The sequence below is a fragment of the Brassica napus genome, chromosome C2 (assembly GCF_020379485.1).
Source record: "Brassica napus cultivar Da-Ae chromosome C2, Da-Ae, whole genome shotgun sequence".
Classification (NCBI taxonomy): Eukaryota; Viridiplantae; Streptophyta; class Magnoliopsida; order Brassicales; family Brassicaceae; genus Brassica; species Brassica napus.
In genome coordinates, this window is record NC_063445.1 from 28,574,182 (window position 1) to 28,600,522 (window position 26,341).

At 33.2% G+C, this 26,341-nt stretch overlaps 3 protein-coding genes and 1 long non-coding RNA gene across 14 annotated transcripts; all 4 read left to right on the plus strand.

Annotated features, from left to right (window-relative positions):
• The first annotated feature begins 3,844 nt into the window (after positions 1 to 3,844).
• On the plus strand, positions 3,845 to 4,886 carry LOC106351008. 3 transcript variants are annotated; one of them, XR_001271183.3, is made up of 3 exons: positions 3,845 to 4,091; positions 4,277 to 4,469; positions 4,655 to 4,886. It is a non-coding gene; the product is annotated as an uncharacterized LOC106351008 (long non-coding RNA). The 3 variants fall into 3 exon arrangements; XR_002661716.2 differs by having other exon boundaries at positions 3,846 to 4,091; positions 4,302 to 4,477; XR_001271182.3 differs by having other exon boundaries at positions 3,849 to 4,091; positions 4,302 to 4,469.
• Positions 4,887 to 13,116: 8,230 nt separating this feature from the next.
• Positions 13,117 to 13,905, plus strand: LOC106351007. The gene has a single exon (XM_013790824.3). The coding sequence runs from the start codon at positions 13,235 to 13,237 to the stop codon at positions 13,604 to 13,606; it is 372 nt and encodes a 123-aa protein (XP_013646278.1). The 5' UTR covers positions 13,117 to 13,234; the 3' UTR covers positions 13,607 to 13,905.
• A 5,391-nt stretch (positions 13,906 to 19,296) lies between these two features.
• LOC106345841 lies at positions 19,297 to 22,240 on the plus strand. 3 transcript variants are annotated; one of them, XM_048747412.1, is made up of 6 exons: positions 19,297 to 19,996; positions 20,198 to 20,506; positions 20,580 to 20,943; positions 21,056 to 21,287; positions 21,375 to 21,534; positions 21,630 to 22,240. In XM_048747412.1, exons 2-4 carry the CDS (start codon positions 20,198 to 20,200, stop codon positions 21,079 to 21,081), a joined length of 699 nt encoding a protein of 232 aa, XP_048603369.1. In that variant the 5' UTR covers positions 19,297 to 19,996; the 3' UTR covers positions 21,082 to 21,287; positions 21,375 to 21,534; positions 21,630 to 22,240. The 3 variants fall into 3 exon arrangements, with proteins under 3 accessions (XP_048603369.1, XP_048603371.1, XP_048603370.1); XM_048747414.1 differs by having other exon boundaries at positions 19,309 to 19,996; positions 20,580 to 20,982; XM_048747413.1 differs by having other exon boundaries at positions 19,309 to 19,996; positions 21,368 to 21,534.
• Positions 22,241 to 23,839: 1,599 nt separating this feature from the next.
• LOC106381438 lies at positions 23,840 to 25,924 on the plus strand. 7 transcript variants are annotated; one of them, XM_048747417.1, is made up of 7 exons: positions 23,840 to 23,977; positions 24,107 to 24,293; positions 24,400 to 24,543; positions 24,658 to 24,737; positions 24,930 to 25,058; positions 25,324 to 25,490; positions 25,565 to 25,924. In XM_048747417.1, the coding sequence occupies exons 3-7, from the start codon at positions 24,412 to 24,414 to the stop codon at positions 25,573 to 25,575; spliced, it is 519 nt and encodes a 172-aa protein (XP_048603374.1). In that variant the 5' UTR covers positions 23,840 to 23,977; positions 24,107 to 24,293; positions 24,400 to 24,411; the 3' UTR covers positions 25,576 to 25,924. The 7 variants fall into 7 exon arrangements, 4 of the variants coding, with proteins under 4 accessions (XP_048603374.1, XP_048603373.1, XP_048603375.1 ...); XR_007319253.1 differs by having other exon boundaries at positions 23,854 to 24,007; positions 24,863 to 25,058; XM_048747416.1 differs by having other exon boundaries at positions 23,854 to 24,007.
• Positions 25,925 to 26,341: the final 417 nt, after the last annotated feature.

The window sequence follows — 26,341 nt, forward strand, 5'->3', positions numbered from 1 at the left end:
AGCAAAGGACATACACAATAAAGTCAAAAGACACAGACAGCTATGCACTCACGTTCCAAATTACTTCTTCTGATTTTTTGTTATATAATCAAAAACTTTTAACGTCAATATTGGTAACATATACAAACAAATAATTCTTTTTTTTTTGAGAAAACAAACAAATAATGTTCATTAATATCGTATGTATTAGAAACAAAAGTTAAATACCAGAACGGACACAATTAATTAATAAAATAATAGTATAAGAAAATCCTTAATTTCAAGGGAACCTTTTTCTAATGGAATGTTAAAAAAATTGAGATATTTGTTACTACATGATAGCCTATCCAAGAGGCTCGATCTCATCTCCATCTACCGTATCTCATCTCGTCACATGTCGTATCTCATCACCTAAGAGGCTCGATCTCATCTCCATCTTCTCGATCGTTATATTCGTTGTGAGTATTTTGTTTTCGTTGTGGGTTTTTTTGTATCGTTGAGCTTCTGTTGATGGTTTTAATGGTTCAACAAAACCTCAAGTTTCAATACTTGTATATATATGAAGAACGTCACTGTCTCTCCTCTTGTAGTTGTAGCTCCCATACTCTGTGATTCAACACTTGTATATATATAATAAAAGAAGCATAACATGTACATGTGGTCTTTTATAATGTAGATATTTGATTTTGTCTTATTGTTTTGTTTTGTTACATTATTTCAGTGTCTAAAAATGATGAACAATGATGAAGAGTGTCTTCCAAGTGGTGTTGGTGGACCCAATGGTGGACAATCATCAACAAGTGCATCACAATATCTTCTTGTAAGTTCCACTCATTCATAAAGAACTAAAAGATCAACTGCATGGGACTTCTTTACAATAGGAAAAGATGAGAATGCTCAAGAGAGAGCTTATTGTAAGAAGTGCCCAAAAAACTATTTGTGGTTTAGAACTAATGGAACTTCTAACTTAAAACGCCACGCTGAGAAATGCTCACAGGGATTAGATGGTGAAAGAGAAGAGAGGAAGATTGATGATAAAGTTGCTAGGGAAAAATTCAGTCGAGTCATTATCCGACATAACCTTCCTTTCCTTGCGGTTGAATATGAGGAACTTAGGGATTATCTAAGTTATTTAAACCCAGATTATAAGTGTTACACTAGGAACACTGCTGCAGTTGACGTGGTTAAAACTTGGGAGAAAGAGAAGCAAAAGTTAAAGTCTGAGTTAGAAAATATTCCTAGTAGGATATGTTTAACCTCTGACTGTTGGACTGCTTCAGTCTCAGGAGATGGATATATAGTCTTGACTGCACATTATGTAGACGAGAAGTGGGTATTGCATAACAAAATTTTGTCATTTTGTGATTTGCTTCCTCCACACACTGGTGATGTTTTAGCTAGTAAAGTTCATGAATGCTTGAAGGAGTGGGGAATTGAGAAAAAAGTGTTCACTTTGACATTAGATAATGCCACAGCTAACGATTCTAAGCAAGAGATTTTGAAGGATAGGCTAAATTTGGATGATAATCTGTTGTGTAAAGGAGAATTTTTTTCACGTGCGGTGTTGTGCTCACATCTTAAACCTGATAGTACAAGATGGTTTAGATGTTATTAGTGGTGCATTGTCTAAGATTCGAGATACTGTGAAGTATTTCAAAGCTTCAACAGCTAGAAGGATTGCACTCTCAGATTGCAGGTGATGAAGAAGCTATCTTCTCTTTGGATGTTCAGCATAGATGGAACTCAACTTATTTAATGCCTGAGAAAGCTTTGAGGTATGAGCGTGCCTTAAATAGGTTCAAAGTGGTTGATAAAAGCTATAGGCATTGTCCCTCGAGTCAAGAATGGAAGAGGGCAAAGATTATCCACGAAATTTTGATGCCTTTTTACTGTATAACCACTCTAATGTCTGGGACAAGTTATTATACATCCAACTTATACTTTGGGCATATTTGGAAGATTCAGTGTTTGTTGGAAGTGAACAGGAGCCATGAAGATAGAATCATTAGAGAGATGATATCTAAGATGAGAAAAAAAGTTCGATAAATATTGGGAGCAGTATAGCGTTATTCTAGCAATGGGGGCAGTCTTTGATCCTAGGATGAAATTTAGACTCCTGAAGCGTTGTTATGATGAGCTTGATCCCTTCACTTTGAAAGAAAAGATTAAACATCTTATGGATAAGCTTTTTGAAGACTATAGGAAAAAGTATCATTTGACTCCTATTGTGAGCTCTACAAGAGTAGACTCTCGTGTCTCTAAAAGAGGAAGAGGGAACTTGGATGTACAAGATGTAAGTTCTGTTTGATTTATTTAACTTATGTTTGTTGATTATATAATCATTCGTTTAAGTTTCAAATGATCTTTGATCTCTTCTCTTTAAATGATACAGGATCTGTTTGAATTAGATGATCTTCCAGACTATATGGAAGCAGGAAAGTCAGCTTTGGATATGTATTTGGAGGATCCAAAGTTAGATATGAGGAGTCATCCTAATTTGAATGTTCTGCAGTATTGGAAAGAAAACAGACATCATTTTGGCGCCTTGACATATATGGCAATTGATGTGCTTAGCATTCCTATAATTACTGTGGCTTCTGAGTATTCTTTCAGTATTGGTTCTCAGGTTATAAGTAAGTATCGAAATAGATTGTTGCCTAGTAATGTTCAGGCTTTATTGTGTACACGTTCTTGGATACATGGCTACCTGCTTGATGATGAAGGTATAAGTATATTGTCTATTGATTAGCATCATTGGTTTGCTGTGAATTGAGATGTATGTTAACAGTACAAATGTATTGTAGATAAAGGCGAAGGTGAGATGGTTATTATTCGCTCAAGGCCAAATGAAGTAGAAGAAACTGGAAGTAGCCAAAGAAACAACATCACACATACGTATCAGTAAGGCAAAGGTTAGTCATGTGATGTTTCTCTGTTTCTGAACCTTTTTTCCTTGTTTTGTCAGAGTATGTGTGACTAAGCTGACTTTTGGTAATGATTTGAATGAGATGTTTAAGTTTAAGTATTGGGGGTGAATGTATTAGAATGGTTTTGACTTTTCTCTGTTTTGGATATATCATGATAAGTTTAGTTATTCTTTATGTTTCTTATATTAGTCTTTCTGAAATGAAATGGACAAGAGTTTTATGTATGATTAAGTTGACTTTGTTTCTTTTTTGTCTAATAGAATTGTTTCCATGTTTGTTGTGTTTTTACAGGAAGTTTATTATTAAAGACAAAAGACAATGACAAGAATAATTCCATACAGATGTTCACATGATGTTGCTTTTTAATGAAAATACTATGTTTTAATTTTATGTTTTATAATTTTATTAATTTTAACAATTTACTTATAAATTTGCATAGTACTATTTTAGACAGTGTTAATGATATTTTTATTTGAAAAATTTATATAAATTTCTCCTTATTTTAATTGATTTGTAATATTGATACTATATAATAGTGAGTCAACTTATTAAAACCATTAATCCATTATTTTAAATGAGTTATGGGTTGATCCAAACCATTAACTAAATGGATTAGGTTTATCCATTAACCATTAACTAAATGGTTCATATGGTTATGGATTGGTTTGAGTTGGATTATCCATTTTGACACCTCTAATGATAGGTGTCTAATAGGTGAGATTAAGAGATGTGATTAAGTCTTTCACGAGCTATATCCTATTAACCATTTTTAATTGAGAAATTACTTAAAATGACTCTAATTAATCATGAAATGACTAGACTAACTCATATAATTTTGAAATTACTAGATTAACTCTTGAAGCATGCAAACTTACCATTTTGCCTTTACTAATAATTATATCCTAATTAAAAAAAATATTTAATACTATAAGAAAGAAAAAAAGCAAGCACTTTACCTATGTCGGGTTTCTCTACCTACGGCGAAACGCTTTCCTCGTCGTCTCCTTCACCTCCATCTCTGTTGGTCCCTTTTCCCTCACAACCGGCTTCGTCTCCGTCACCAGCGTGACTTGACTGTCTCCACCATCCTCCACGATAACTCACCTTCATCTCTTCCTACTCGACAAACCCGAAATCGTTTTCACCTCAATCACATCCGGCTTCAACTACAAGTTACTCTAATCTGTGAGTCTTTAATATATGCTATTCGAATTGTTGTTATCATAGATTAATTGATTGCATGTTGAAATTTTGGAACCCTAATTCCCAGTTTCATCTCACTGACTTTCAGATCTGTTAATTGTATTTGATAATTAACATTTACTCTTTTTTTAAATTTAAAGTTTTATAAACTAGTGACTTGGTTTCAGATTGTTTGAAATTGTTTCCTCTTAGGGTCTGATGAGATACGTACGTGATATTGGCAAGATAATAATAACAGTTCCAGGACAACTTTTCTGGGAAGAAAAACAACAATTTCTTGATGAAACAGTTCGGCAGAGGCAATGCTAATGTTTAATTTAGCAAAGAGAGCAACAACCTCTGCAAACTCAACTGTTACAGGTACTCTGGTAATACACAACTCTTTTATTTTCCTCTAAATTCTTGTTAATCTGTTGGATAAAATGGTGTTTAAGGACACAAGTTACTGCCTTTAGGTAGTACACACTCTAAAGTTTGGATCTTTTGTTTTGAATTTTGTTGGTTTACATGTGATAAACGGTTGGATCTTTTTTCTTTGATTTCAGGTTTAGCGTACCAAAAGACGGTGACGATTCAGGTAGCTGACAAGGAGAAAGATGTGGAACTTGGAACCACCAAGACAAAGAAACAAAACAAGCTTAAGCTCTATGTTAACAAGTTTATAGGTTATAAAGATTTTTCATGGACAGTTTAGTTTCTTGCTTGCAACACCTCCATTGTTATGTTCTTTTTCTCAAAATGATATTAAAAAGAAAGTAGTCAGCTGGTTGCTGTCCACATTCCTTGTCTGCAGATAAGTACCTCTGAACTTTATAGATATGTGATATGAATTGAAAGAGAGAACAGTATCTGATACAAAGTTACAAACTCAACAACATGTCAAATTCAAGAACCTATTCTTACATATAAGGACTTTGCTGCACGCCTCTCTGCTGAAGAAAGTCACTATGCCATTTATGATTTTGACTTTGTCACTGTTGAAAACTGCCAGAAGAGCAAGATTTTTTTTAATTGCATGGTAAGAAACTCATTCCTGTAAAACCTCACTGCATTATTTGTGGCTTTGACAATAGATTTTTCTTCTTTTTTCCGATAACAACAGATTGTTCAAGAAACTATAAATGTAGGAACAGATGTTTAGCTCCACCAGCCATGAACAGACGTTTACTTTGAAACCATTACTAAATACAAAATATTTCATTTCATGCATTCAAAATACCGGTATGTTGTGCACGCTTCCTAATCCTTCCCCGGATAATGCTTGCGCTGAAGGCAAGGAATAAATACTTAAATCTATTGCATCAACTTCCAGTAGAGCCAAAGTTCCAGGATTTACCATTCTAATCTTGTGCAGGTAATAAGGTAATTCCTCGTATTGCAACAAGTGATTAATCTGCCATGAAAAACGACGACTTGATAAAAAGAAAAAGAGGAATGAAAGAGATGACGATAATTACCAAACATTTACCTAATTCTGATCTTAATTAACCTAAAAATTAACCCGATACGAAATTGAACATTAAATTAAGTTTGGTTGACACAAATACAGATTTTTTCGTCAATAAATCTGCCACAATATAAATTAAAAAGTCTGCAACCACATAAAAAAAAGTCTACCAACAATTTTAAGTCAGATATATAACTCTGCCGTAAAAAAATAAGTCGAACATAAGAAAATAAGTCGGCCCATAAAAAGATAAGTTGACCACAAAAATCTACCATTTATAACAAATCTGCTACCTCATACGACAGACTAATTCTTAAAAATCTGTTTTCTATTTAAATCAGACAATTAACTCTGCCGTAGAAACAAATCTGACGTTTCTAAGAAAGTCTGACACCACTTTAACGGTAGACTTTTTTTTCTATACATATTTTAATGTTAAGGGTACTTTGGTAATGTTTTTTTTATTGTTATAACTATGGTCAAGAGCAATTTTGACCAGAAAAATATTCTAATAATTTTCTAAAAATATTAGTCATTCTAGTAATAACACAATTAATTTGTGACATTTTAGTAAACTTCCCTTTTTAATTTAGTTTTTAGTTTTTTTTTGTCACAAACATATCTCATTTTTAGTTTTGTCCAATTATTTCTAAATATTACACCTCAATCATCTACACATACCTATTATGTCTACTGTATCCAGCTTCACCGCCTTCGACAGTACGTCATCCAGTATAAGTATAGAGGTAAAGAGACTTTACACCATAATATTTCATTTTCGACATTCTCTTTAGGTTCTAATCTTTCTCTGAAACACCGGCTCTGACAAATGACCAATTCCCAGCTTCTAGAAGGCTTCAGAGGCTAAGGCTGCTGAAGTTAGTCAAAATTCATTTTTAATACAGTAGGAATTCTGCAAATTAATACTCAATAAATTAATATAAAATTTTGGTCCCAAGTTTGACTGATTCAAAGACGTAAATCGATAAAATAATAAAATAATTTTTTTTTAGAAAATATTATGTAAATATATGCCCCCCTTTAAATCATAATTAATAATTTATGTATATATTACATTTTATATAAGTACAAACAAACAATTGTATTGTTTGCTTTGTAATAGAATTATCTCTATATTTTATTAACACTTCAATATACTTCACTAATATTTAGTTAAATTATATCTAAACCATATTTAAATTTTATAAAACATGTTTTCTATACACCAAATAATATAATAAAAATAATATGAAATTTATTTTTTTTTTTAAATAATTAATTAATATATATACAGTAAAATCAATTATTTTCTCTTTTATATAAAATATATTCTAAAATAATAAAATCCAGAAATTTTTTTTTATAAATTAATAAATATCATAATCCCACCATTAATAATTTATGGATTTTTTTATTGTATATGATGTAAGACTAGAGGAAGAAGATAACAGAAAACATAAATCATTCTTCAACTCGACATAGGCGATTTTGCTGCTTCTCACTAACAATCATATGATATACTATCAATATAAGCTCCTTTGACATAATTTAAGGTCAAGCAAACATCAGCGGGGAAAGGAAAAATTGTGATCGTCCAAAATCCATGTCACCACACAACTGTTGAGAACTCGAGCTCCAAGTCGTCCATTTCCCAAATTCGATCAACGTCCAAAGATCGGGTATCTAAAATGCAAGTTTTATGTAACACATGTTTTCAGTGGTGGCCTCTGCAATGTGTCAATGATTTGCATGTGGTAAAGAAGGTCACCGAAGTCAGTCATGGTCCTGTGAGAAATATCTCCGCCCACAAACATACACTATGTCTAATCAAGCATGCACATATGACAAAAAAGTATAAGACATCTTAGATTTACAAAATGATTTAAACTAATGTTTTAGCTACTGTTATGAGTCCTTATTGTTAATGATTTGTTTCTAATATAAACAGCCATATTATTATCACCTCTAGAATCATTTATAAGTTTTTTAGGAACTAAAATATTGGAAACATGTATGTTAGAAAGTAACTCTTAAAAATATTACAAGTTGCTAGCAAAAATCTTAAATGGCTCGATCAAATTTGAGTTTCATATTTTTCATGGATTTATTAGAGATAGGAAACTTCCGGATGAAAAAGAAAGCAACATGTGAGACAACAACAAAATAATATACCTATCAACTTACAACTACAATGAATTGAAAAACCACATTGAAACTTACAAACATTATCAACGAGACAACGACTATTAGTTGTATGTGGATAATCAAAAATCATACAAAAAAAACCAAAATATTCAAAGTGAGAAAATGATTTAGTTATTTTTTTTGTCTCAACAATACAAGCTAACCAAAGACATTTTGAGACCGAGAAAACTAATAGAAAGCATGCTATATATGTATGACATAGATTTACACAAAACATCTTAAAGGAAGAAAACTTTCGCGTATTTGACATTTTTTCTAAACACAACTTTGAAGTTGTTAAAAAAAATCTTCACTGAAAATAACAATTACCCGTAAAATATAGTTCTTAACACAAGAAAATTGAATTACATTAAAAATACAATAAAATACAACACATAAATAATTGAAACAAGATCCCGTCCTTAGGGCAAACCACCAGTTCGTCTAAAATCGAAACCTCAAGTAACTTGCAACTATAAGCTTACTACTCTGTATTACGTCTGTCATAAATATTCTTCGGCCTTTTCTATTTGGGCGTCTCATTTCTAGTAGACTCTTGGGCTTTTCAGGAAACACAAATAAGAGACACCAATGAGATTGCAGAAATGAACGTCACATTTTCTTTTCAATAGTAATAAATTAATTTGATGAATCTACTACCGACATTATTAACCGTCCTCCGTGACTCCGTCCACGAAAGAATCGATGCATCATGACACCCAGAAATAGACTTCAATTATTATCACTTCAATTAAAAATAAAAAAATCCTGACGTGATCTCCTGATGTAGCTGATGGGACCACGAAACCCCTCCCCTGTATTATCACTAACAATATTCAATAAAATTCACAGCTTATGATCAAAACATTATTCAAGGTTTTTGGATAATCTCAAATGCATATAAAAAAATAGCGAAGACGCAACACTTTTTTTTTTTTGACATGGCTATTCTATTACTCAAATTTGAGGTGGCTTTTTTTTTTACATCAAACGGCTATTCTATTACTCAAACTTTAGGTGGCCTGGGTAACCAGACCGGAATAGAACAACCAATAAAATTTAACTCCCTATCGAAGGATCTAGCAGTCTTAGCTAAAAAATCTGAAATTTGATTGCGCGCTCGTGGAACATGTATGATGTTGAAATCCGGGAAGAATATCTGTAGTGTCTCTATCCTCTTCAATTCCGTCGCAAAGTTTGGCCAAGCATGAGGCTCCTTTAACATTGCAATCAGCTCCTTGTAGTCCGTCCCAAAGCTCTGACATGTTGAGTGCTGAAGCATATTCTCCATCGTCCACCTTAGTGCTTCTACTTCCGTATCTAAGGTTGATTCACGTCGAGTGAGATTTCTTGTCCCCATGAGCTGGGTATTTCCATTACTGTCCAGCCAAACCCACCCACATCCACTATAATTGGCAGAGGCAGTCCAAGATCCATCTAGCAAGCATATATTACCAAAGCTTATAACTTGGGGATTCTCCATATTGTTATCTTGTACCACTGGTTGTGCCACTTCATTCGCTTCAAACCAGGCCTGAAATTCACTTTCTGCATATCGAACTAACTCCAAAGGATCTCTGTCGATCCCCCTGAACAGTTTATCATTCCTTGCCTTCCAGATAATCCAGGGATACGGGTCTCTGTCTTCTTCTGGCTCAATAATATTGTTTTTCCTCCAAAAAAGGTAGTCCATATTTGTGTAGACACTTGATACTGGAAATACCTCTGGGCTTGTTGGAGTTGCTGATAAGGACCAAACTTGTAGAGCTGGCGGACATTCAAAAATGGTGTGGGTTACAGATTCTTCTAAATCTCCGCATTTTGGGCAGTAATTATCACATCTCATATTACGTCTTGCTAAGTTCCTTGTTACTGCCACATGACCAGTTAACAACTGCCATATAAGATGACATATCTTCGTAGGTGCCCTTAACTTCCAAGCAAAGGCTTGAAGCTTGGTGATACTCGGCTCTAAGATCTCATTCTCTTCCTCCGGCTTTAATAAATTCTATGCCACCCAGTATCCAGATTTAACCGTATATTGGCCATTCCTTGTGTAGCTCCAGCAATAGGTATCGCGACGATGAGATGAGCTTATGGCTAGGCTTCTTATGAGCGGTATGACCTCAAGATTGACATTGTTTTCCAAAAGTCCAACATCCCAATCATTTGCTGCCTGATTAATGAGATCATTGACTCTCATACTGGGATGCATAAATGGCGCAACAGGGATAGCTGGCCTCGCTGGGGTCGTTGGGATCCACGGATCCTCCCACACCTTAACGTCATACCCTGAGTGTATCTTCTGTGTGATTCCCAGTAGAAACAACTTCCTCGCAACAGAAATGCTAGTCCACACAGGATGGGCTACTAGCAGAATGTACTCGTAGTGGCGAACTTAATATGTAGTATCTTCCCCTCAAAACCCGGGCAAACAATGAATCTGGAAATTGAACTAGCCTCCATAATTGTTTTTGCCAGCAGAGCCAGATTGAACTCATGGATCATACGAAACCCAATCCCACCGTCCTCTCTTGGTAGACATACTTTTTCCCATTTCGCCCAGTGTATTCCTCTTTTTGGTGGGTTAGAGCTCCATCAGAATTGTGCGATGGCACTTGCTAGGTTTTCACATATCTCCAAAGGGAGCAGGAAAGTAGACATGACATAAGTCGGAAGAGCTAGCAGAATAGATTTTATCAAAACCTCTTTCCCTCCTTTTGAGAGCCATCTACCTGTCCATCCATTTACTCTGTGCATCAACTTATCTTTGAGAAATGCAAACAATTTACACTTGGAGCCGCTAATGTCTTCCGGGATACCTGAGTAGGTTCCCATTCCTCCTTCATTTTGTATTCTAAGTGCATCTTTGATCTTTTGTCTGGTGGTTGCATTAATTCGCTTACCAAAGAGTAAGGACGATTTATCAAAGTTGATACATTGGCCTGATGCTTTACTATATTTCCTGACTACTTTCATTACTTCTTCACATTCACGGGGCTCCGTCTTACAGAAGAAAAGGCTATCATCAGCAAAGAGAAGGTGGGATACCGAAGGACACGCGCGTGTGACACGCATCCCCGTTATCTTCCCTTGATTCTCTACATGATTGAGAAGGCTAGCGAGCGCTTCCGTGCATAGAATAAAAATGAAAGGAGACAAAGGATCTCCTTGTCGTAGGCCTCTACCAGGAACAATATTTCCTCTTGGCTGTCCATTCATAAGTACCTTATATTTCACCGACGTAATGCATCTCATTATCCAGGTGATCCAAGTCTCTGAGAAACCCATTTTACGCATGACCGCTTCGATAAATGACCATTCCATCCTGTCATAAGCTTTACTCATGTCTGTCTTAATGGCCATCCTTTTACTTCGTCCACTTGGTTTTGTTCTCAGCGCGTGAAACATTTCCTGGGTAATCATAATGTTATCTGAAATCTGCCTTCCAGCAACCAAGGCTGACTGGATTTCTGAGATCAAGCCTGGTAGCACTTTCTTTAATCTTTGGCATAAGACCTTCGAAATTATCTTGTAGCTGACATTACACAGGCTTATGGGTCGGAATTGAGCCATGTCATTAGGCTTGGCCGTCTTTGGGATGAGACATATATTCGTATCATTTAGTCCATTCACCACTGTTCCCTCAATAAGGAATTTATTAACCATAAGAGTTAAATCATCCTTTACAATATCCCAAAATTTTTGATAGAAAAGCGCAGTCATCCCATCTGGTCCGGGGGCCTTTTCTGGATGCATAGCAAAAAGTGCTAATTTGACATCCCATTCCGTTACCGGAGCTGTAAGGTTATCATTCATTGCCCCAGTGATTGTCGTAGGAACATTAGCTAGTGCCTCTGCAATGTCCTCTGGGTTAGACGATTCAAAGATCTGTCTAAAATAGCTAGTAGCAATGGCTACTAAGCCTTCTTCATCCTCGACTATATTCCCATCAGCGTCTAGTAGCTGCGTAATTTTATTTCTTGCTCTCCCTTGCTTTGTCAAGGCATGAAAAAAATTTGTATTTCGATCTCCCTCTCTCAGCCAAAACACTCGACTTTTCTGTTTTCAGAACATTTCTTCTGCCTTAAGAGCATCAGAGAGCTCCTTCAACGCTGCAGCAATTTCCTCAGTCGTAGCATTATCATCTGCATACATACCTTCCACTTTTTCTTTAAGCTCTTCCACTAATTTCGCGGAAGAGGAGTTAACATTATGATGTCTCCTCCATTCGCTCAAGGCTTTTCGGCAGCTTGAAATATGTTCCATAATAGTCGCGTTGGGAGGAAGATCAGGAGATTTCCATCCCTCAAGAATGACCTGCCTTAGCTCATCGTTATCTAGCCATCTTTTATCAAACTTAAATTTTTTTGATCTCCTTATTGGTTTTATGAGTATATCTGCAAGAATCGGACGATGGTCTTATCCCCACAACCCCATATACTTGACAGACGAGTGGGAAAACTTCTCAAGCCAATCCGCATTTCCTACTGCTTTGTCTAAGCGACATCTAATAGTTGAGCCGCCTGCTCTCTTCCCTACCCATGAGAGCATTTCTCCCGTAAAAGGGAACTCTAGCATTCCACAATAATTAAGCATTTGCTTAAAAGGCAGGAATGAACTATCAGGCCGTTGTCTTCCGCTTACCTTCTCATCATGCCCTGTAATTTCATTAAAATCCCCTATCATAAACCAAGGTCCAGTTCTTGTCGTTGAGAAACGTGTAAGATGTTCCCAAACTTGATCTCGTCTTTCTAGTACAGGATCCTCATAAACAAACGTCATATAGACTTTTATTCCATCGATGACTGACTCAATGTCAATCATACGGTTATTTGAAAATAAAACATTAACTTGAAATTCATCCATAAAAAATTAAAGCTAAACCTCCGCTGAGACCAAGTGGCTCAACAGTAACCAAATGATCAAATACTAAGTCGGCCTGAATGTTTTGCAACAGCAGCCTCCTGTTCTTTGTTTCATAAAGGAACACAAGTCCTGGGCGATGCTTCTGACACATCTCTGTAAGGGAATAATTTGACGTTTTAATACAAAACCATATGACAATATTCACGTAGTCTGAACTGACCACTTCAAACACCTCCTCCCCCCCCCCCCCCCCAAAAGCCCTACAATATTTCAATCTAATAAGAGCATAAATAACCTAGCTTTCTAAAAGAGGCCTTTGACAAAATGTGGAACCCAATAACGCGTGGATCCGACAAAAAATTTAAAAACCAGGTCGATACGTGGCGGCCCGTGATTGGTTTTTTTTTTTAATTTTTTTTTAGAAGACAAAATGGAAAAAAAAAATTCTTAAGGCCCCATTTGGAGTTTTACCGATAATCATGGTCTAAATCAACGAAAATTACTTTTTTCTATAAATACACTGCTACACACACACTCACAGAGAGACATCTAGACTTCACTTAGACATTCTAAGAACTTTAGACCTTTGCCAAAACCAGAGAAGATCAAGAAGAAGAAGAAATACATGGAGAGATCACCATACTACGGTTCATCGTACCTAGACAACCTTTCTCTCCCAGACCCACATGTCTGTTTTGTCTTCATGGTTGTCTTCTTTGTATTGTCTCTCACATGGTACTTGAACTACGAGTCCGTCCTCGAAGACACCATGAACCAGCTCAAGCTCGTCTTCATGCTCTCCCCTCTCTTCCTCCTCCTCCTCGTCCACATCTTCTCAGGCGGCCTTTCCTTCTACGTCCCATGGCCTGAACAGGACTCCATCCACCGTGCTGGTTCTTCTCCTTGGGGCGTAGCAGCCGTGCTCGTGATCATCTTGCTCATGGTCTCGTACCAGTCAGACATCCATGAGATGTGGTTCCCCTTTGGGGCTAGGTAGGTCGATCAACCTAAAAGTTTCCTTAAAACTTATGACCATGTAAGGTTTAGTCTCTCATGTGAGATGTTAAAGTATGTGTACGAGTGAAACTTTTGCCGAAGATCTTTTAAGTCTTATCAGAGTGTCTATATATGTAGATGAAATCAAGTGTCTCTGCGTGTGTATTCTGCTTGTATTCGAAAAATTCCCTTTAGAAAATGAGATGTAGATAATAAAAAATTTGATGCAGTAGAAAGTTTTGTGGTTGAATGGATGCATGAGTTAAACTCCTAAATGAATATATTACGGTGCCTAATGTATGTACATTGACTCAGACAACTAGTGGTTCTTCTTGTCATTTTTTGACAAGTGGGAGTGTTATTATCTACGTAATATTTTCCGGAATTTTTTTGCACCTCTTTTGGTTAAGAAATTACAACAACTTTTGCGATTGCTTTATGAACGTTGCATTGTTTTGATTATAGAAAAGAGTAATTTTGAAATTTTGATAGAAATCGATTACTATAATAATGCCAAAGTGATATCTTTTATTTTCAAGTTTGTTTGTGATAAAGAAAAAAATACCGACATATTTGTACTTAGAATTCTCACCACTACTTTATAATGTTCGGGGGTACATTCTAGAGTTTGATGATTTATGAATACTCGGGATTGAAAGCGACACTCTTCCGCTACAATTTTGCCAAATTTTCAAATCGAGGTCGTCTTAAATGTTGGAAAATAGATGATTGATCCACGTTATGTGTGAGATTATAAGAATAATAACTAGATTTTAATCTCCGCGCGAGGGTGTATTTTTTTTTAAATACGATACTATTAGTTTTTTATGTCACTATTTAGGATTAGGTAAAAAACTCGAATTCAAAGAAGTTAACCGATCACAATCCGAATAAGTAGTATCAAATCTGAACCGAAATTGATTAAATATCCAAATTATTCAAAATTTTGGTATTTGAAAAACTGAAACATAATCCGATCCGAATCAAAGTATTTTGGATATCCAAAATAGATTTATATATTTATATATATATATTAATTATTTTTAGATTTAATATATATAAAAACATCCAGAATATATATGATGTTTGTATCCTTACTAATAAAAGGGACCTTTTGAGGTTCCATAGAACGTCCACATCAGCAAAAAAAACTTCTTCCGTAAGATGACACGTGGCATAAAATATAGTTTTACATTTTAATATTACTAATTTTCAAAAATTATAAATAATATGTAAACATACAGCATAAAAAATGGAAAAACTACATTAAACATATGTAAAATTACCATTTTTCACTTAAAAAAATTCATAATGTAACATTACCGTTTTATTAAAAAAAATAAAAAACATTATATATAATTTCGAAAATAATAAATATATGTAAACATACAACATAAAAAATGGAAATGCTACATTAAACATATGTAAGATTACCATTTTACATTTTTATTTTTAAAAAATAATATGTAAACATACAACATAAAAAATGGAAAAACTACATTAAACATATGTAAGATTACCATTTTTCACTAAAAAAGACGGCTTATCTCCATAATGTAACATTACTATTTTGTAAAAAAAACATTATATATAATTTCGAAAATAATAAAAAATATGTAAACATACAACATAAAAAATGGATACTACATTAAACATATGTAAGATTACCATTTTACATTTAAAAATAACAAAAATATGTAAACATACAACATAAAAGAAATGAAAAAACTACATTAAACATATGTAAAATTACCATTTTTCACTAAAAAAATGGCTTATTTCCATAATGTAACATTACCATTTTATAAAAAAAAAGAAAAACACATAAATATAACTATTTGACTATTTGTCCAAGTTCTTCTATTAAACATTGCTGTTTTACATTAAAAATGGAAAAAAAACATTAAGATTTAAACATCTATCTTAAGATATAAAATATAGGTATTAACTAAATATAAAGTATAAGAAAGAGAAATACTCAATATATAGAAAAATAAATAATAAGTAAATATTATAAATATATAAATATATGAATTATATATACAATAATAAGTAAAAGCACAATTTCCTTACTAATAAAAGAGACTTTTTGAGGCTCCATAGAACGTCCAGATCAGCAAAAAAACTTCTCCCGAAAGATGACACGTGGCATAAATTATAGTTTTACATTTTAATATTACTGATTTTGAAAATTATAAATAATATGTAAACATACAGCATAAAAAATGGAAAAACTACATTAAACATATGTAAAATTACCATTTTTCACTTAAAAAAAAGATGACTTATCTTCATAATGTAACATTACCGTTTTATAAAAAAAAACAAAAAACATTATTTATAATTTCGAAAATAATAAATATATGTAAACATACAACATAAAAAATGGAAATATTACATTAAACATATGTAAGATTACCATTTTACATTTTTATTTTTAAAAAATAATATGTAAACATACAACATAAAAAATGGAAAAACTACATTAAACATATGTAAGATTACCATTTTTCACAAAAAAAAGACGGCTTATCTCCATAATGTAACATTACTATTTTGTAAAAAAAAAACATTATATATAATTTCGAAAATAATAAAAAATATGTAAACATACAACATAAAAATGAAAATATTACATTAAACATATGTAAGATTACCATTTTACATTTAAAAATAACAAAAATATGTAAACATACAACATAAAAAAATGGAAAAACTACATTAAACATACATAAGATTACCATTTTTCACTAAAAAAAATGGCTTATCTCCATAATGTAACATTACCATTTTATAAAAAAAGAAAAAAAACATAAATATAACTATTTGACTATTTGTCCAAGTTCTTCTATTAAACATTGCCTTTTTACATTCAAAATGAAAAAAACATTAAGATTTAAACATCTATCTTAAAATATAAAATATAGATATTAACTAAATATAAAGTATAAGAAAGAGAAATACTCAATATATAGAAAAATAAATAATAAGTAAATATTATAAATATATGAATTATATATACAATAATAAGTAAATGCACAATTTTTAAAATATGGAAAGAGTACATTAAATATTAAACATCTATCTTAAAATGTAAAATATAGATATTAAGTAAATAGAAAGTATAAGACAAAGAAATACACAACTTAAAAACAATGGAAAAGTATATTAATATTTAAACATCTATCTTAAAATGTAAAATATAGATATTATGCAAATAGAAAGTATAAGAAAATGAAATACATAATTTTAAAAAAATGGAAAAAGTACATTAGTATTTAAACATCTATCTTAAAATGTAAATCTATCTTAAAATATAAAATTATTAGTAAATAGAAAGTATAAGAAATATAAATACACAATATAAAGAAAAATAAATAATAAGTAAATATATAATATAAGTAAATACGCAATTTAAAAATGGAAAATTACATTAAGATTTAAAAATATATCTTAAAATTTAAAATATAGATATTACGTAAATAAAAAGTATAACAAATGGAAATATACAATTTAAAGAAAATGAAAAATGTACATTAAGATTTAAACATCTATCTTAAAATGTAAAATAGAGATATTAAGTAAATAAAAAGGACAAGAAATGGAAATACATATACAGGAAAATAAATAATAATTAAATAATGTAAATATATAATATATGAATTATATATAATAATAAGTAAATACACAATTTTGTTTAAAAAAATGGAAAAAGTTCATTAAGCATTAAACATCTATCTTAAAATGTAAAATATATAATATAAGTAAATACACAATTTTAAAAAAATGGATAAAGTACATTAAGATTTAAATATCTATTTTAAAATATAAAATATAAATATATAAATATATATATTACGTAAATAAAAAATATAAGAAATGGAAATAAACATTTTAAAAAATGGAAAAAGGTACTTTAAGATTTAAACATCTATCTTAAAATGTACATCTATCTTAAAGTGGTAGTAAATTATATAAAAATGGAAATACCACATTAAAAAAAATGTATAGTTTTACATCAAGAAAGTCCCTATAAAATTCATTATTCCATCAACATCAACCTCACACTATTAAGGAAAACTTCAAAGCACTCGAGCAAAAAAATGGTTTCATCATCAACTCTTGCCGTCCCAAAAACCTTTAATGACCTTGAAGGAGATTTTTTATAACAACGAACTTTTTGATAGGTGGATTCATTGTTGGAAAACCCGGAACTTCCAAAAGCCAAACTTATTCATGAGAATTGAATTGTTTTTCATAGACTCAATTAAATTAATCTAATTCATAATTTTATTGTTAATATTCATATTACTCTTTTATGATCAAACCATTACAGTTAATAACCATTCAAGCGTTTATCCCGAAACACTTCTTTCCTCGCCGAATCAGGTATTGGTTCATGTTGGTTTAGTATTGTTTTTGGTTTATTAACCGGTTTAGGATGATCCTATTGTAAATATAATTTAAGTTGGTTTAGCATATATTATGCTTAAAATAACTTAAATTAAATAATAGTAATATTATGCTTAAAATATAATTTTAGAGAATTTTCAAATATAGTTTACAGAACATTATAGGTGATGAATTTAATTTATTAAATTCGTTTATTACTTAAAACTAAGTTTTTTAAAAAAACATACTGAGTTATAAATATCAATGCTGGATTGGTGAGTATAACATGAAGACAAAAATATAAATATTTCATTTTCAAGATAAGAAATTCAGCTTTTATTCAGTTACTCAATATATAATATCTTAAATTATTTTTTAAAAATATACATAATTTATATATATATATATATATATATTAATCTTCCAAACTTAAACTATTATATTATATATGAATAATGTTTTTAAATAAAAAAAATTTCTGATTTAAAAAAAAATAAAAACAACAAATGGTTATTTTCAAATAATGGATGTAATTTACATTATACTATCATTTAACAAGTATTAGATATGTTTTGATATATCATTATTTTCTATTTCTAGAAAAATATAAATTATTAAACATCAATATCATCTAGGTTAAGTATACTAACATCACAAATTCAAACATCACAAAAAATATTTACATAAACATTATAATACAATAATTTAATCAAAAAATACAATTCAAAAAAAAAATATTCAAAAGAATAGTTATATACTTAATATTTGAAAATCAAAGATATTTTTGCTAAAATTGTACTTACCTGGCCAAGGAGATCGACCATCTTTTTACGGATCGATCGATTGTTGAGCATGTGGTCGATCCGAAAATACTCTGCAGTTTAATTAAATGTCTAAAACATTTATTCCAACACTCAACAGATAGTTTTGCTAAATATGATAACTAGATAGCCAAAAAAATTACAAAAAAATATTTAAATAGTAAAAAATATGTTAATTTAACGTGTTAAAATTTTAAAATAAATTTTAATTATGACATGCATCTTAACATTTATATAAATATATATCATAACCTAAATATAAATAATTTAACAACTTAAATTAGAAAAAAATAAAAATCTCTGGCGTAGCCCGGGTTAATCTCTAGTTTATATCTATACTATATTAAAAGGGATATATGAGCTCCATTGAGCATGTCCACGTCAGCATAAAAAATCAACCAATAGGGAATCAGATATTCGCACTCCGTGCGTGTCATTTGGGCCTCGCATTTTACAGGCCCGATAATTTCGGAATCGAAAAGTACGGGAAGCCTTTGACTCGCTGAAGTTCCCTTTCCGCCAAGAACCAACCCTAATTTATCAAAATCGATCTTCGATCCCCTTTTCTCTGTTTACTACGTTTCACGAATCGATGGAGGCTTGCCGCAGAAAACCTTGCCGTCACCGACTCAACCTCCGTCTGAGAACCAGAGAACCGCGGCGGAGGAACAAAGGAGAACGAGAAGATCGCGAGATTCATAGAACTTTCTCATGGATCGTCGTCTATGGCGGACGCAACAAAGTACCTCAGCGACAACAAGGAATCTGCACGGGTATGATACACCTGAGAAGAAGTCGAAGCCGGTGCCATTATCACACGACGTGGTATCTGCACGGGTTCCCAGGGAATGAAGGATCGGCCGATACGATGCATGACGTCTTGAGTAAAGTGCCGCCGTTTCGTAATACCTCGACGAATGTCAGAATCGGGAGCCCTCCTTCTGCTAGGTCATCATTTCTTCATTTACGGTTTAGCATATCTTTCTGTTCTTGATTTATGGTTTAACGTGTCTTTGTGTGTTCTTGATTTAGGGTGCTTTTGTCTTCTGATAGTGTTTTGTTCTGTCTTTTATATGATCAAATTTTTTTTTTTGTGGTATGGCTGTTGACCAAGATTCAAGCACAGAGTCACCTTCACGAGAAACGTGGTTGCCACTGATTGATTCGCGCTTCGAAAGGTAAACGATAGAAACCTTACTCCAAGAAATCTAGATTCACTCTTCCCATTCGCTTTCTTAGCCGCTCTTTGATTCTGTGTATATGATTTGCATTGAGCTATGTACAAATCGTATTTGTGATCGATGAACTTAGTTCTTATTGGATGTGTTTGGAAATTGAAATTGAAAGTGAGAGAGAGTTGTGATTGTGTTTGTATTCAGATGGAAAGCACAAGGTCAGAAGACCCAGATATTTATGACGACTTTAGTGAAATCTACAAGGAGTACACAGGTCCTCAAGTTACTGTAACCACCAATGTCCAAGAAAAACCTAAACTGCCTGAAGATAAATGTGATGAAGAAGAAGAGCAGCAGGAGCTCCCTGACCCCAACTCCGTACCAACTGATTTCATCAGCCGAGAGGCTAAGGTTTGGGAGGCTAAGTCCAAAGCCACTGAGAGGAACTGGAAGAAGAGGAAAGAAGAGGAAATGATCTGTAAGATATGTGGAGAGTCTGGTCATTTCACACAGGTAACTATCCTCTGAAGTTACTTACTTTTTTGTAGTCTGTATACTTCGTTACTGATTGTAGTCTCTTATTTAGGGATGTCCATCGACTCTTGGTGCCAACAGAAAGTCTCAGGAGTTCCTTGAGAGGGTACCAGCTAGGGACAAGAACGTTAGAGATTTGTTTACTGAGAAAGTTGTGGAAAGGATTGAGAGCGAGACCGGCTGCAAGATCAAAATGGATGACAAGTTCATTATCGTCAGTGGGAAGGACAGATTAATCTTGAGGAAAGGTTTGGATGCTGTTCACAAGGTTAGAGAGGAAGGCGAGGCTAAAACTTCTTCTACCTCTCACAGGAGCAGATCCAGGTCGCCTAGAAGAACCTCTCTTGGTCCACCACCTCCACCGCGTGCTGCTCGAAACCCTGAACCGCAGAGACAGCAGCACCTGCCATCACATGGTTCATCAAGCTAAACATAAACTTAGCAAACAACCTATTGTCTCTTGCTGCTCTTTCTTTGAGTTGCCGAGAATGGAACTCAATGTTGATGCATACACTGCTTGCATTTCAGGAAAGTTCAAGTCCTACACAAACTAGGGAGCTGCTGAATTCGCTGAAACAAGATGAATTCATTGATATATTCGTGATGCGGCTGATGGAGTAGTTACTCGAGATGTTGCAACCATTTACCTTACAGCCAGCAATTGGAATATAGACCAAGCCTTCTCCTGTCTCGTGGAAGAGGATAAAACAACGCCAGTTCAGGAGGATTCATAAGAATTTGAAACCGGGAGCTCTTCTAGGTAAACCACTGAATGTTGGTTTCTAGAGTATTATATCTCTTTCTCCTTTTCTTTCAGGATCACTAATATGGGTTTGATAGAGAACAGAGATCCGCCTCTTCCATCGATGGGATCATTACCTTCACAATCACAGTTTGATGATTCATATGTTTCAAGTGGCCCCACGGAGACACAAAAGTCACTTGAAGAGGGTGGTGAAGGAGACTTTACAGTGGCTATTCCTGGCATGGCGTCATCTCAAGTGGATGTATGTAACCCTTCTCTTCCTCTGGTCTTAGCTTTACATAAGGTGTTTGCTTTTCTATTTTCACTTCTGAATATTTTGTTGACTTCACTTTATAGGATAAGGCTGTATAGGAAGGTTCAAGCGCGGAAACAGTCCTTGATCCTTTTGCTAACCGAGACAGGAGGACAACTGTGGAGACACAAACTGCGCCAAGTACTGTTATGATATCTATCAGATTGGCAGATGGGATTGGGACAGCGCTGGAGCTTCCTTTTAGATCAAACCAAACCATAAGAGACATCCGCAATGCCATTGACCAGCGATATCCAGATAACGACGGGCTACGTTTTGCAATCGGGGGATGGAGTAGACTACATGGATTGGAATGTAACTGTATACAGAGTTTCTACTTATGGTACAGTTCTCTTCCAGACCAAACCTTAGCCTTTGTTTTGGTGCAGTGTCCACTGACTGATGAAACAGAGAAAGAGAGAGATGGAAAGAGGATTCATATAGACGTTGAAAAGGATTCTTGCTTTGTATAGGATTAAAAAATAGAACAGAGAAGCTTTGATTCTGTATAGTATGAAACAAAATGAAAACATATAGATGTTGAAAATGATTCTTGCTTTGTATAGGATTAAAAAATAGAACAGAGAAGCTTTGATTCTGTATAGTATGTCAAGATAAGAGGGCCAAATTACATTTCCCATTTTTAGTGCCTAAATGTGAGTTACTCATTTTTTATATTTCAAAATTATGAATATTTTATAATAATACAAATTCTATGCTGACGGGGAAAAATTATGTTCAAAACTTGGAGCTAACAAAACCAGGAAGTTTTTGTAAATATTCTGACAAAATTTGTAAACGATATATGTACAAAGGATTTTAAGAATTTTAATTAAAAATGAAAAACACAATAGAAAAGGATATCCAAATTTAATGAGCAACTGCTTAAAATACCATACTTTAGATACTGTTTTTAATATTATTTCAAACACTTCTATAAATGTTTTATAAATGATTCTTAAACATTTATAAATGATTTAAGAAAATTAGTCTTATTTCCATCACAGATTTAAGGTATTTATGCAAATTGTTATTTTTTTAAATAAATTTAGAAAATATATCAAATATTATGGTAAAATTAGAATTCCTTTAATTTAATAACATAAATATGTAATTTGGGCGTTAATTTTTGAATTATTTCAATAAAAAGTTCATAATTATTTAACTGGATGCAAAATCACAACCCAGATCTTAATTATTATTTTTAACAAAATAATCTTTGATTTATATGTAAATAGACTATTTCGAATGTAACATGTATTTTTTCCCTTAATGGGAGTCAATAGGAGAATTCACGTATCTAATATCTATATCTATAATATCTTCTATCTTTGTTCTTGGAAATCGATGATGAAAAATATGAATCTCATGAAAACGAATAATATTTTAAAAGATAATATTTAGCAGAGAACGACAAAAGGAAAATAATATTTAGTGGAGATAATTAGTCTTTGTAGCTGCAAACTTAATTATTTGCTTTAGATAAGCTGTAAATTTGTAAAAAAATATGTTGTAGCTGTACAATCTATTGATGTATATTTATATCAATAACTTTCAAAGCACTAAATATAAGTTCTTAAAAAATGATTTTCATAGCCAATATATTTTCAGTTTAACTTTTGAATTGTACATTTAAATTATTTTTTTAAAGCATGATTGGTAAATTAGATTAGTTGTGAAAAAGTGTGGAAAGCATTCAGAGTACTTACCAATCACCTTCAAAAACTATTATATTTTTTCAACATTTATGAAATTTCAGAAAAATATTCAATAAGAAATTATCTTTTTGCCTGTTATCAAGGTATTTACAAAAGAAAATATTTATTGTATCTAACTTTTTTGAATTTGGAAGAAAATTTCAGCAACCCCATTTTATTTTTCATGCATACTTCTAGAAAGTTTAGTTTTCTTGGTAAGAACTTAAACTTTTAGCCACTAATTATACAATACGAATCAGAAAGATATGATGAACAGAGGAGTTACGAAATCAAAATTTTAAAATGATTGAGATTTTAACATGTGTTTTCTACTGTGATAATATAATATATATTTTATAATTATTTTTGTTTGCATTCTAATAATTAAATTTTAATTTTAGTAATTTATACTTTAAATATACTAACATACTATTTTAAAATTAATGAAAATAAATCCGGGCGTAGCCCGGAAAAAGCTGTAGTTATAATAGGACCGTTTTTGTTCTCTCTTGAGGCCATCCACGTCACCGGCTCCTTTATGTTTATGGGTCCCACAATAACATAAAATCTCTCTAATATTTTAGATTTCGCGAGATATGGTTTAGACAAGTCCTACCCTTTCCAAGCGTTTCTGTTCTTCTTCTTCATCCCCTGAACAGTCTTCATCATCTGCTTACCCTACCAAGCGATCTAAGGTTAAGATCGATGCCTCCGCTATTGAATATGTACGTTAGTTCTTGTCTGAATCTGAGTTTTTTTTTTTTTTTTGGTTTCGAATCTGAATCATATCCTCATTCTGATAATCTCCCGGTTGAAATCATTAGCCATTTATTCGAAGATGACTGTCTGTCGGTGATGTTATCTCTGCTCCAGTTGTTGTAACGTCCGCCAGATTTAGGATCTTGAACTTGGCCGCTCTTCTCAGGAGATTGTTGGTCTTTTTCTCCGATTCTAGGATTCACCTAACGTTAAGAAGAACATATAATTCATGGGTATCACTTTGATGAAAAGGTAACAACGTATAACCCTAACACCAAATTATTAATTCATAACCGGATCGTCAACATTGAAACCCAAATGGTTTATACTTTTTTCTCTGTTGATCCATGGATTATAGCTGCACGTCTTAATGAATACCATGGAGCTTTACGAGCAGGTGCCATTGTGGAAGTTGGTGGTTTCGAAGTTGGACGTTGCACTAATATGTACAAGAGAACGGATAGCCCTTTCATCTTCCAACCAAATCCCAAAGTTTTTGGAGGTATGCTCACCTATATTTCACATTGTGCATATACAGATGGTCAATCTTTTCTATGCAAATATATTGCTAGCTATGTGTAAATCTCACTCACTAACGCACACTCGGTTATGTTAGGTACTCTATTTGAACTCCACCCCGGCGACCAAATTTTATCTGGACACCAACATCCTTGCCATCGAAGCTTTCACCAATAGGTCAGTGTAAAGTGTTATGCAAACAGAGCATCACCATATTATTCTACTTTTTAACCCACGCTTAGATAACCAACTGCGTTTCATTTGTACATCGCTTCTGCTGTCTGTTGTCCAATCAATATTAGCTATAACTATATGGCATGCTTGCTAAAATATATCTTTGGACACATCTTGGGTGTTGCACCAACCAAGGCTTTCCCACGTACATGTTTCAATAGCAGGCCTCCACACGTACATAGCCACGTCAAACAACCAGGTTTCCAAAACTCTATTTCTATACCGCAAGAAATGTGTATCACCCAAGATCGCCAGGGTTTTAAGGTAACAAAGAGTCCTACATAATCATACCTATCCAAGTTTAATAAGACTTGGAAGTAAACGTAAACTCCTCATGTATCACTTTGAGTTGGCTGTTGACGATGGCCATGAAAAGTAATACGTTTGTTGTCAGTCCAAGAGGACAAAAAAAAAATGTAACCACAGTCGCTCTTGAGGAGGTTAACGTCCATAGTTACACTTATTTAATCTCTTGCTTCTCACCTGTTTATAGTTAATTGTCATTTAAAAACTTTTACAACTGCGACAGGTTAATGGCAGTGGAGGGTATGAGCTTTCAAGCTGCCTTGCGGGATCTTGATGGGCAGCAGTACCTTTTCCAAATTCGGATAACGCCCTATAATTTCACTCCCAGACACCGGACCTTCACAGTGTCTGCAATCAGTGATGATATTTGTTCCTCAAACTCAGTCAGAGGTAGGCTACGTGAGGTACGAATACATTGTAACGCGGTTAAACAAAATTGACCCACGTGATCATCATTGTTTCAGGGGGAAAGTAGTAGCAACCCTCCTCAGATGGATCTCCAATCTAAGGAACCACACGCTTCTGCACGCATTCCGGTGATGAGACTCCAAACATAATGGAAGTTGATCCCCACCAATACCACTTAACTTTGGAGCCGAAGAGACGAGCCGCAAACGCCCACGTGTGTTATCCTAGCAAGTTCAGCAAACGTTTGTTCCCACTTAGATTTGCTTCCCTATTCTACAAACTCTGGAATAAGCTACAGCTACTACTCTTTTCCTATGTTTTAAGTTTTTTTTTTTGATTTTTTAGTTACCTTCAATCAAGCTTCCAGTGGGAGTGTAGTAATTTGGCAACATTAATAAAGGGGACCTTGATGGGTATTTGTAATTTGTCACAACAAATGTCTGGTTTGTTCATGCTTAAATACACATTACATCCACATCACAAAAGGAATAAGCTACAACTTTTGCTGGCCTAAGGCTCAATTCTGTCTTTTAAATAACCTTGTCATGTTAAATCACACCGCTGAGTTCTAAATAAATAGAAAATCTGATTAGTAAAATAGCAAATTTAACGGAGAAACAAAATGTGGATAACTTTTTTAAAGAAGAAAAATCTCATGAGTAACTAGGCGAGCAAGATAACTAGAGCGGGACAAACTAATAAACCTATAAGTGAGAAGTAAATAGTTTTTAAGTGTTTTTAAACCAAAGTTCCTCTTCTTAAATTAGTTTAACAAGAAAATGAGTGTAATTGAAGATCGTACAACTCCTTCATAGCATATGAAAATATGGTAT

Coding starts and splice junctions, on each gene's coding strand:
- LOC106351007 (XM_013790824.3), top strand. CDS start 13,235: ATGGAGAGATCACCATACTACGGTTCATCGTACCTAGACAACCTTTCT.
- LOC106345841 (XM_048747412.1), top strand. CDS start 20,198: ATGGAAAGCACAAGGTCAGAAGACCCAGATATTTATGACGACTTTAGT. Junction 20,507..20,579: donor AGTCTGGTCATTTCACACAG/GTAACTATCCTC, acceptor TCTCTTATTTAG/GGATGTCCATCGACTCTTGG. Junction 20,944..21,055: donor GCAGCACCTGCCATCACATG/GTTCATCAAGCT, acceptor CTTGCATTTCAG/GAAAGTTCAAGTCCTACACA.
- LOC106381438 (XM_048747417.1), top strand. CDS start 24,412: ATGAATACCATGGAGCTTTACGAGCAGGTGCCATTGTGGAAGTTGGTG. Junction 24,544..24,657: donor AAATCCCAAAGTTTTTGGAG/GTATGCTCACCT, acceptor CGGTTATGTTAG/GTACTCTATTTGAACTCCAC. Junction 24,738..24,929: donor ATCGAAGCTTTCACCAATAG/GTCAGTGTAAAG, acceptor GCACCAACCAAG/GCTTTCCCACGTACATGTTT.